Source organism: Gorilla gorilla, chromosome 6, assembly GCF_029281585.2.
Source record: "Gorilla gorilla gorilla isolate KB3781 chromosome 6, NHGRI_mGorGor1-v2.1_pri, whole genome shotgun sequence".
Lineage (NCBI taxonomy): Eukaryota > Metazoa > Chordata > Mammalia > Primates > Hominidae > Gorilla > Gorilla gorilla.
This window is the reverse complement of record NC_073230.2, coordinates 101,410,353-101,422,533: the sequence shown is the minus strand read 5'-3', so window position 1 is coordinate 101,422,533 and position 12,181 is coordinate 101,410,353. Positions and strand designations below refer to the sequence as shown.

At 37.3% G+C, this 12,181-nt stretch overlaps 1 protein-coding gene across 2 annotated transcripts in view; it reads left to right on the top strand.

Annotated features, from left to right (window-relative positions):
- CROT (carnitine O-octanoyltransferase) overlaps positions 1-12,181 on the top strand; it is a 55,290-nt gene that overhangs the window by 32,389 nt on the left and 10,720 nt on the right. For both annotated transcript variants that reach the window (XM_004045687.4, XM_055346857.2), the window contains exons 10-13: positions 413-514; positions 4,992-5,075; positions 5,156-5,263; positions 5,495-5,625. In XM_004045687.4, the coding sequence (XP_004045735.1) occupies positions 413-514; positions 4,992-5,075; positions 5,156-5,263; positions 5,495-5,625 (425 nt within the window). The remainder of the gene's footprint in view (positions 1-412; positions 515-4,991; positions 5,076-5,155; positions 5,264-5,494; positions 5,626-12,181) is intronic.

Genomic DNA, 12,181 nt, shown 5'->3' with positions numbered 1-12,181 from the left:
TGATTTCATGATCCATTAGTAGGCCAAAGTATACAGTTTGAAAAACAGGTTTAGTAGGAAACGAATTCTTAAAATATTTCCTCCTAACTAGACTTTAATGACTAAACTTTTATCAAGATCTTTTATCCTATTCAAGTTACAAAACCCTTATCCTCTCAATTCTATGTTCTGTAAACATTCATGAATATTGTACCAGCATTTTCTTTTCTGGTAGGATTTTCTTAACTTGAGATTTTGAGAAGCCCCTAAAGTCAGGGCCAGAATTACTCTCTCTTGAGTATAACTATATTATGATTTTATTAAATTTGGTTGACCTGAGGAGGAATGGTGAGATGATATACGTGTTTAAGATGTAAATTCTTACAAACCAATATTAAACCCTTTTAATTTGGAAAAATTAAATTTATTTTAGATTATTGCAGCCATCCTTATTGGAGATCCAACAGTACGCTGGGGTGACAAATCCTATAACTTGATTTCCTTTTCTAATGGAGTATTTGGCTGTAATTGTGATGTAAGTAAACTACTGCATTTTTTTTCTCTTTTGATCTTTTAGGTTAAATTAATGACAATAAACCATAAATACTTGTGCTGGGGAACAGTGTAAGTGAATAGTAATTTAGTTTTATGGCACTGTGGTGAAAAGTTTAGTTTTGAATTCTCATTGAAAGTATAGGACAAGTTATTTTCTTCTGTAGTAAGGCCAACAGTTTGTTGTGTACTATATCTGCAAAATGGGATTTGCATATAATATTTATGTAATATAAGCTCTTAAAACCCAGTATTATCTGCTTGCTGAGAATACCTATTTCAAAAGGTATTATATGGCATTATGTATGTGTTCTATGCACAGAGCAATGCATATGGATATATTTATAGAGTTCAAGATTCACCTAGTAACTAGGTAACTATTTTCCTAAAATGACACATGATCTTTGGAACACTATTTAGGCTGTGGATATTAAAATGGCAGTTACTACCATTTTGACCATTTTCATAAAAAATGAACAACTTTTCTTGCTTCTCCTCTGTTCCCCTCCCATGGACATCTTCACTAGCTGTCTACTAACTGTCTGATAGGCATTCAGGAGGTCTATGAACCAAGAAAATTTTTTATAAAGGGGTTTAGGGCTGGGTATGATGGCTGATACCTGTAATCCCAGCACTTTGGGAGGCCAAGGCAGGTGAATCACTTGAGCCCAGGAGATGGAGACTGGTCTGGGCAATGGCATGAAACCCCGTCTCTACAAAAAATACAAAAATTAGCCTCACGTGGTGTTGTGCGCCTGTGATCCCAGCTACTTGGGAGGCTGAGGTCTAGGAGGATCGCTTGAACCTGGGAGGTTGAGGGTGCAGTGAACGGTGTTTGGGCCAGTGCACTTCAGCCTGGGAAACAGACTGAGACTCTGACTCCAAAAAAAAAAAAAAAAGGGTTCAGTAGTTGTATTAATCCGTATTCAGGTTTAGGTGATAGAAACCTAAATCAAACTAGCATTAGCATAAGAAGATATTTGTTGGCAAGGAGTTAGCTAAATTTGGGTAAAGCTGACTTCAATGTTCAAATGCTTTCATTAGAAATCTCTCCCCATTTTTTGGTACTCCTTTCCTTTGTTTGGCCTCATATTTAGGTAGACTGCCCAATGTGATTGTTGTACCAACAGTCTCATGTCTTCATAGCTTTCTTCATAGACTCCCAAAGGAAATAGCCAGCTTCTTTGTTTCCAATGGTTACAGCAAAAGTCCTGGAATAATCCTCATCCATTGTGATTGGCCTGTGTGATTCATGTCCCCATCCTGGGGAATCAGGTGCTTGGATGAGCTTGGCCTGGGTCACATGCCCAACGTTGGAATCTAGTGGGTAGAATCAGTCTCATTCAAACCACTACGAAGTGGTGCTTGGTTGCCTAAAGAACAGTAAAGTAGCTGTTATTTCAGAACAAGGTGGATTGGTTAATAGGCACTGAAAGTAAATGTCTATTGGAGTATCTCATCAGAGCTACAGTGAAAGGTTGCCACAAGTCATTTTGAAGATGTTCTCTTTACTCTTCCTTTGAGTCTACTGTTGACAGAATAGTTCTTGTTAATTGCCTCAGTTTTCTTCTCTTCAGCTCCTCATTTGATTCTCCTTGACCTTCCTCAGTCTGGTTTATGTCCTTACCATTCCTTGCAAACTACCTTCTGTAAGGTGGTTAACTGCCCCCGGCTTCTTCCCTTGATTTCTCTTTGACCTGTCTGCTGCAGTTGGTTACCCTCTTCATACATATTTTGACACTGCCTCTTTCCTCTTAACAGTATTTTCCTCTCTACTGATTCTGAAACTGACCTTAATATTCATCACACTTTTCCTCCTCTGACCACTTTCTTCCCTGATTTAAATAGTTTTATTGACCTATTGTTATATATGTAACTTGCAGCTATACTTTTCTAGCTTTTACCTATTATTCTCATTTGAGAGTTGTGTTTCATTATATGTTAAATTGTTCAAATTGGATGTTATATTGTTATATAAGAGTAAGTCAATCTCATCAAGAATAACTCATCTTGCTTTCCGTCCCTCATCCCCAAGACCATCAAAAAACACCTTTTGCTAAACTGATTTTTACTAATAGCGCCAGTATGCTGCTGTTCACACAAATTCAAGATGAAAATAATTTTGATAATCTTGTCTGTCTCTGAATAAAGAATATTGGGCTCATAATGAGCATATCTCTCAGCATAACTGAGCTGCTTTTTTATAGTGTGTGGACATGTTTTATGTGTGTACATTAACATGCATATATTCATAAAATTGATCTGATTATCTCCACCTGATAATTTGCATTAAATTCCATGGAGGTTTCCCTTCTAACCTAAGATGATTATAGAGAGTGCAGTTTAACCTTTGTAAATCATCGTTAGTGAAATACATATGCTGTAGGCCAAACATGGGAGCTCATGCCTATAATCCCAGCACTTTGGGAGACGAAGGTGGGAGGATTTGATTCCAGCAGTTCAGCACCAGCTTGGGCAACATAGTGAGACCCTCATCTCTACAAAAAATAAAAAATTAGTTGGGCATGGTAATGCATACCTATACTCCGAACTACTTGGGAGGCTGAGGTGGGAGGATCACTTGAGCCTAGGAGGTCCAGGTTGCAGTGAGCCATGGTTGTACCACTGCACTCCCACCCAGGCAACAGAACAAGACCCTGTCCCAAATATAATAATAAGAAGAAAAATAAGCATATGTACTGTAAAATAAAGCTTATTTTACCCTAAAGCCATGTTGCTGGTCCATAATTATAATTGTTTGAATATGTTCTTTTGTGATTATATTAATTCCATTTCCCTCCTATTTTATAAACCTGAAGTCAACTATATTGTCTTCTCTATATTGTAGGCTTTATTGTAAGGCTTTGCAGAGGGTGCATAGGAAGCATGTAAAAACTTTAGTTAATAATAACAATAGTTACTAATTATTGCTGTGAGCCAGATCCTTGGTAAGTACTGTGTAAGTGGTATAAAAATCATTTTTCACAGCATCTGTATGTATGTATGCATTATCTCTACAGGGAAATGAGGCAGTTTAATTAGAAAGCAAAGTAACTTTTTTACTATTGCCCAGCTAGGAAGTAGTTTGAACTCAGAACCAAAGCCTACATTCTTAAACACTATGTAAATACATATTGCCTCTGTGCAAGTGCAAGAAATGAAAGGTAAAAATTATGTGAACAAATAAAGCATCAGGATAGCACTGGAATTTTATATATTTTCTACCTTCTTTGAGATTATTAGCTTTCTATTAGGAGATGGGTGCTTAGAATTATAGCTCAAAGAGACATCCTTCACTCTTGCTATTTCCTACTGGCTCCAGTAAAATAGTTGGAAACTGATGCTGTTTGTCTTAAATGAAACAATATATTTGATAATATCTGAAAATTCTTTGTAAAATTGTAAAGTACCACACAGTTGTGAGATACTGTTAGAAAATGGGTTTGTCAGCGACCTGTGAGTCTTGTCATGTGTGCTGTTGTTGGCAGATAAACTGCTCAGGCATCTTATACTGACCTCCCTCAAGAGCCTTTCCTGATGTAGTTGTTGCCTGGTTGGTAACAATAAATCCTGTTTATGGGCTCCACTGGGCCATGATACAGGCTACAGAGCTATAGTGTTAGGGTGACATTTAAGACCCTAATTACTCCTCTGAAACTGGGCCCATATCTTGATACTTCCCTTCTTTCCCTCCCAAGCTCTCAGTGTCACGTTCAGATCATGAATGATATCTGTGTCTAATGTAAAGTGGTGACAGTCACAAGGAACCGTCTGATGTAACTCTTATCTAAGGAACATGGGGAAAATGCAGGCAAAAACTTTGTTCTTCAAAATAGATGATGGGAAAATTCACTAACTGCAATTTCTTTCTCTAAATATGCCTGGCAAACCTGAAACAGCCCCGTAACACCCAGCCTATCTTTCCCACATTTCTTAAACTGAGAATTATCACATTGGGACACTTATATGTATAAAAAACACAAAATGGTTATGCTGTCTAATATTCACTAAGTGGCCTAAGTCCTTACCTAAAGAAGTTCATGCCCATCCCAAATGCTTTCAGATAGGTTGCCATCCCCATCTGCTTTTCCACCCTGTTCTTACAATTCCAGAACATCTTAGGGTTGCATATATACACTTGCTTTGACTTCTAGTAAAAATAGCAATTAATTTATCTAGATTGTTTATATGTTATTTTATACACCCTCATGACCCCAAGCCCCACCAGAAGCCCTACTAGTTGCTTCCAAATTTAAACAATTTTTTTCCCCAAAAAATAAAATACAGCAGTTACTGAACTGTAGGGAATCTTATATCTTATCTAATCATCAGGAGGTGAGGCATTTGAAGACTCTATGCTTTATTATCTGTTAAGAATGGACACAAAGTGAAAATAAAATATTGGGTCAAGTTTTAAGTTGACATAAAGTATTCAGAAATCTTGTGTGTTCTCATTTTAGCATGCTCCTTTTGATGCAATGATTATGGTGAACATCAGTTATTATGTGGATGAGAAAATTTTTCAAAATGAAGGAAGATGGAAGGTATGTTTGAATAAATATTTCATCTTTTTTCTCCTAATAATTTTATAGATAAAATATTTTTAAGTCTTCCCTATTTTCAGGGTTCAGAGAAGGTACGAGATATACCACTTCCAGAAGAGCTCATTTTCATTGTGGATGAGAAAGTTTTAAATGACATCAACCAAGCTAAAGCCCAGTATCTCAGGGAGGTATATTTTTCACTTTTCTCTTAAATAATAATGATTTTTTCTTTTAACAACCATATGTAAAAATTTGGCTGTCATCCAAGCATGTCTGCACAAAACATTTTAAAATTATGCCTTTAACACCTTTAATTCTTTATGTCTGGTGATTACTTTAATGCAGGTGATAATTTGGTTCTCTTTGGTGTATTCTCCTTAGGTGATTTTTCACCGTTCTCATTTAATTCTTCTTGTTAGGCATCTGATCTACAGATTGCGGCTTATGCCTTTACATCTTTTGGCAAAAAGCTAACCAAGAACAAGATGCTTCACCCGGATACGTTTATTCAGCTTGCACTTCAGCTGGCCTATTACAGACTTCATGGACAGTAAGGACCATTCAGTTTCTATTTTCACAGTCTTGAAGTCCAAGGGTATATCTTTTTTTGTAGCTATTTCATCCTAACTCCTCAGTATTTTTGCTCACTTTTTTCCCAGCTGGTACTGTGTCCTATTTGTACTTCCATCAATAGAGTATTAGATTTCTGATCTGTGGTGGTTTCACAGTTTTTCCTTGTTACTTTATCACAGTATCCACTTGATAACTTTTGACGTGCCTATTCTCATCTGAAAGAGGACTGGTCATCTTTGGCATTCAGATCGCTTGGTTTTCTTGCAACGTCAGTTTTCTGATGGGTTCATGAAAAGTTGTGATTTTATAAATTATCCAGCCTTTACTCATTTTTAGAATAGGAGCGACATTAATTTTGTGACTTAATACATCCTAAGAAGAAGTAGAAGTCCCTCAATGTTGCTTTTTCATTGATAAATAAGTTATAATTGAACATATTTATCAGGTACATGTGATTTTTTTGATACATGCATAAAATGTGTAATGGTCAAATCACGGTAATTGGGATGTCCACTGCCTCAACCATTTATTATGTCTTCATGTGGGGAATGTTCCAAGTCTTCTCTTCTTGGTATTTTGAAATATACAACAAATTATTGTTAACTATAGTCAACCTACTGTGCTATCGAACACTAGAAGTTATTCCATCTAACTGTACCATTATACCCATTAGCTAACTTCTCTTCATTCTCCTCTCTCCCCTACTCATCCCAATCTCTGTTAACCACCATTTTACTGTCTACTTCCACGAGATCAATTTTTCTTAACTCCCATATATAGGTGAGAACCTGCAGTATTTGTCTTTCTATTTCTGGCTTATTTCACTTAACAAAAAGTTATCCAGCCTTACCCATGTTGCTGCAAATGAAGGGATTTCATTCTTTTTTTTTTTTATTTTGGCTGAGTAATATTCCATTGTGTATGTATATCACATTTTTTTTTTTTTTTTGAGTCAGAGTCTTGCTCTGTCGCCCAGGTTGGAGTGCAGTGGCATGGTCTTGGTTCCCTGCAACCTCCACCTCCTGGGTTCAAGCAATTCTCCCTGCCTCAGCCTCCTGAGTAGCTGGGATTACAGGTGCCTGCCACCATGCCTGGCTAATTTTTATAGTTTTAGTAGAGATGGGGTTTCGTCGTGTTGGCCAGGCTGGTCTCTAACTCCTGAGCTCAGGTGATCTGCGTGCCTTGGCCTCCCAAAGTGCTGGGATTAGAGGTGTGAGCCACCACGCCCGGCCCACATTTTCTTTATCCATACATCTGCTGGACACTTAGGTTGATTCTATATCTTGACTATTGTAAATAGTGCTGCAATAAACATTGGAGTGTGGATATGTCTTTGATATATTGATTTCCTTTCTCTTGGATATATACCTAGCAGTGGGATCATCAGATTGTAGAGTAGTTCTTTTTTTTTAAGTTTTGTGAGGCACTTTCAGACTGTTCGCCATAGTGGCTGTACTAATTTACATTTCCACCAACAATGTATGAGGGTTCCCTTTTCTCCACATCTTTGCTAGCATCTGTTATTGCCTATCTTTTTGATAAAAGTGATTTTTAACTAGGGTGAGGTGATGTCTCATTGTAGTTTTAATTTGCATTTCCCGATGATCAGTGATGTTGAGCATTTTTCATATACTTGTTGGCTGTTTGTATGTCTTCTTTTGAGAAATGTCTATTAAGATCATTTGTCACCGGGCGCATGGCTCACACCTGTAGTCCCAGCAATTTGGGAGGCCGAGGTGGGCAGATCACCTGAGGTCAGGAGTTTGAGACCAGCCTGGCCAACATAGCGAAACCCTGTCTCTACTAAAAATACAAAAATTAGCCTGATGTGGGGGCACATATCTGTACCTCTACCTACTCAGGAGGCTGAGGCACGAGAATCCCTTGAACCTGGGAGGCAGAGGTTGCTGTGAGCTGAGATCGTGCCACTGCACTCCAGCCTTGGCGACAGAGCAAGACACTGTCTAACAACAACAAAAAAGATTATTTGTCCATTTTAGATCAGATAAATTTGTGTGTTGCTATTGAGTTTTTAAGTTCCTTATATATTCTGATTATTAATTTCTTGGGAGATGGATAGTTTGCAGATATTTTCTCCCATTCTGTGGGCTGCCTCTTCACTTTGCTGATTGTTTCCTCTGCAGTGCAGAAGCTTTTTAACTTCATATGATCCCATTTGTCCATTTCTGCTTTGGCTTCCATGCTTGTAGGGTATTACTCAAGAAATATTTGCCCAGTTCAGTGTCTTACAGAGCTTCCTCAATGTTTTCTTTTAGTAGTTTTATAGTTTCAGGTCTTATATTTAAGCCTTTAATCCATTTTGATTTGAATTTTGTACATGGTAAGAGATAGTGGTCCAGTTTCATTCTTCTGTATATGGATATCCAGTTTTCATGGAGCCATTTATTGAAGAGCCTGTCCTTTCCTTTGCTGAAAAGGAGATGCCTGTAAATACACGGATTTATTTCTGGGTTCTCTATTCTGTTCCATTGGTCTGTATGTCTGTTTTTATGCCAGTAACATGCTGTTTTGGTTACTATAGTTTTGTGGTATATTTTGAAGTTTGGTAATGTGATACCTCAAGCATTTTTTTTTTCCTGATATTACATTGGCTATTCTGGGTCTTTTGTGGTTCCATATGAATTTTTGGATTTTTTTTCCTATTTTTGTGAAGAATATTGTTGGTATTTTGATAGGAATTGCATTGAATCTGTAGATTGCTTTGGGTAGGATGGACATTTTAACAATATTAATTCTTCTAATTAATGAACATGGGCTGTCTTTCCATTTTTTGGTGTCCTCTCACTTTCATCAGTGTCTTATAGTCTTCCTTGTATAGATTTTTTTACTTTTTTGGTTCAGTTGATTCCTAGGTATTTTATATTCTTTGTAGCTATTGTAAATGGGATTGCTTTCTTGATTTGTTTTTCAGATTGTTTGCTTTTTGCATATAGAAATGCTACTGATTTTAATATGTTGATTTTATATCTTGCAACTTTACTGAATTTGTTTATCAATCTAATGGCTGTTTGTTGGTGTCTTAAGTATTAGATCATGTCATCTGCAGACAGGACAATTTGACTTTTTCCTTTGCAATTTGAGTGCTCTTTATTTCATTCTCTTTTCTAATTGCTTTGGCTAGGACTTCCAATACTATGTTGCATAAAAGTGGTGAAAGTAGGCATCTTTGTCATGTTCTAGATCTTAGAGGAAAGTCTTGCAATTTTTCCATGTTCAGTATGATGTTAGCTCTGGATTTGTCATATGTGGCTTTTATTGTTTTGATGTATATTTCTTCTTTACTGAGTTTGTTGAAATTTTTTTTATCATGAAGGTATGTTTAATTTTATCAAATGCTTTTCAGCATCTATTGAAATGATTATAGGGTTTTTGTCCTTTATTCTGTTGATGTGATGTATCATGCTTATTAATTTGCATATGTTGAACCATCTGAATCCCACTTAATCATGGTGAGTGATCTTTTTAATGTGCTATTGAGTTCAGTTTGCTAGTATTTTGTTGAGGATTTCTGCATCTGTGTTCATCTGGGATACTGCTCTGTAGTTTACTTCTTTAGTTGTGTCCTTTTCTGGTTTTGGTATTAGGATAATGCTGTCTTCATAGAATGAGATTGAAAATATTCTGCCCTCTTCAATTTTTTGGAATAGTTTGAGTATAATTGGTACTAGTTCTTTTTTTAAAGGTTTATTAGAATTCAGCAGTGAAGCCATCAGGTCCTAAGCTTTTGCTTAATGGGAGACTTTTTATTGCTTCAATCATATTACTTGTTATTGGTCTGTTTGGGTTTTCTATGTCTTTATGTTTCAATCTCAGGTTGTATGTGTCCAGGAATTTATCCATTCCTTCTAGGTTTTCCAATTTGTTGGCATATAGTTACTCATAATAGTGTCTAATGATCGTTTATATTTCTGTGGTATTGGTTACCATATCTCCTTTCATCTCTGAATTTATTTATTTGAGTCTTTTCCTTTTTCCTTATTCTACCTACAGGTTTGTCAATATTGTTTATCTTGTCAAAAAATTAACTTTTGGAGCTCTTGTAAAAGTTCAGAATGCTTACTGTTGTGGACTGGGAGTGTCTACAACGAAAGGATACCGTGGCTGTGTGGGAAGGCTGGCTAGGGCTTCATAGCCTCATGGACTCATGGAGCGTGCTTCCTACAACGTAATACTGCTGAACAACCTCTTTGATTTGGTGTCTTTTTTGGCTGAGATGAAGAGTGATCACTGAGTTTTGTTCATTGGGGATTGCTAACCCCATCTCTACCCATTGTCTCTGGCTGCCTTTAGGATTTTTTTACCCTATAGGCAAAGATGCTTCCCTTAGGTTGAAGCAGGAATGATTTTTCTGTGAAGGAACCCAGCATGGAGATAAGGGTGTCTGTCTGCCTTGATCTCACTTCTTTCAGGGTAGTATTGTGAGTCCATGGGAGTTTTTCCACATGCAGCCCGGCAGCTTGAGGGCGGGGTGTTGTGGATAGAGTGGTCTGTTTCTCTTACCTTCTGCTTGAAGTTTTTTGCTTCTCTCTGGCCCCTGGGATCATCACAGCCTCCATTTTGGTTTCTGGGATACTCATGAGGATAATTGGTACTAGATAGTTGTTTTGGTTTTCTGTGGGGAAGAGTGAAGCCAGATTGCTTCTACTCTGCCATTGTGGTAACATGACTCCTCTCAGTTTTGCTTTTTTATCCAGTCTGAGAATATCTGTCTTTAAATATGTTATTTAGATAATTAAATTCAGTATAATTATCAGTAAATTTGTGTTTAAGTCTACCATCTTGCTCTTTATTTTCTAGTTATCCCATCTGTACTTTTTTCTTTTTCTTTTGAATTTTTAGAGCTTTAAAAAAATTGCTTCATTTTATTTCCAACATGAGCTATACTTTTTTTTTTGTACAGTTGACCCTTCAACATCATGGAGGTTAGGGGTCCCCAAGCCCCCAGTGCATTAGAAAATCCAAGTGTGTGACCAGAAGTCTTACCAATAACATAAACAATTAACACACATTTTGTATATGTATTATATATTGTATTCTTACAATAAAGTAAACTAGAGAAAGGAAAATTTTGTTAAGAAAAATCATAAGGAGGCTGGGCATGGTGGCTCACACCTGTAAACCCAGCACTTTGGGAGGCTGAGGCAGGCAGATCACTTGAGGTCAGGAGTTTGAGACTAGCCTGGCCAACATGGTAAAACCCCATCTCTATGGAAAATACAAAAATTAGCTGGATATTGTGGTGCATGCCTGTAATTCCAGCTACTCAGGAGGCTGAGATAGGAGAATTGCTTGAACCCAGGAGGTAGAGGTTGCAGTGACCCAAGATCATGCCACTGCACTCCAGCCTGCCCAACAGAGCAAGACTTTGGCATCATTGAGTAGGACTGGAGCTGGGTTAAAGGGCTGCTTCTGTGTCCACAGTCAAATGCACAGTTTTGGTGGGTCTATTACTGGGGAGCAGGTGGGTGTGATACCTTCCAGGTCCCTAGACAGATGGGACTTCCTCCAAGACTGCACAGAGAAACAGGCCTGGAGCCAAGACTCCAAGGTACCTCACTTCAAAGAGCTGCTCTTCTCTCCAGATCTTGACCCTCATATCCTGGCTGCTCTAACAGTTGCCCAAAGTAATTTATAGATTCAATGCTATCTCCATCAAGCTACTACTGACTTTCTTCACAAAATTAAAAGAAAACTACTTTAAATTTCATATGGAACCAAAAAAGAACCTGTATAGCCAAAACAATCCTAAGCAAAAAGAAAAAAACTGGAGGTATCATGCTACCTGACTTCAAACTATACTACAAGGCTACAGTAACCAGAACAGCATGGTACTGGTACCAACACAGATATATAGACCAATGGAACAGAACAGAGGCCTTAGAAATAACACCACACATCTACAACCATCTGATCTGTAACAAACCTGAGAAAAACAAGCAATGGGGAAAGGATTCCCTATTTAATAAATGATGTTGGGAAAATTGGCTAGCCATTTGCAGAAAACTGAAACTGGACCCCTTCCTTATACCTTATACAAAAATTAACTCAAGATGGATTAAAGACTTAAACATAAGACCTAAACCCATAAAAACTCTAGAAGAAAACCTAGGCAATATCATTCAGGACATGGGCATGGGCAAAGACTTCATGACTAAAACAACAAAATCAATGGCAACAAAAGCCAAAATCGACAAATGGGATCTAATTAAACTAAAGAGCTTCTGCACAGCAAAGGAAACTATCATCAGAGTGAACAGGCAACCTACAGAATGGGAGAAAATTTTTGCAATCTAACCACCTGACAAAGGGCTAATATCCAGAATCTACAAGGAACTTAAACAAATTTACAAGAAAAAAACAACCCCATAAAAAAGTGGGCAAAAGATGTGAACAGACACTTCTCAAAAGAAGACATTTATGTGGCCAACAAACAAATGAAAAAAAGCTCATCATCACTAGTCATTAGAGAAATGCAAATCAAAATCACAATGAGATACCATCTTATGCCAGTT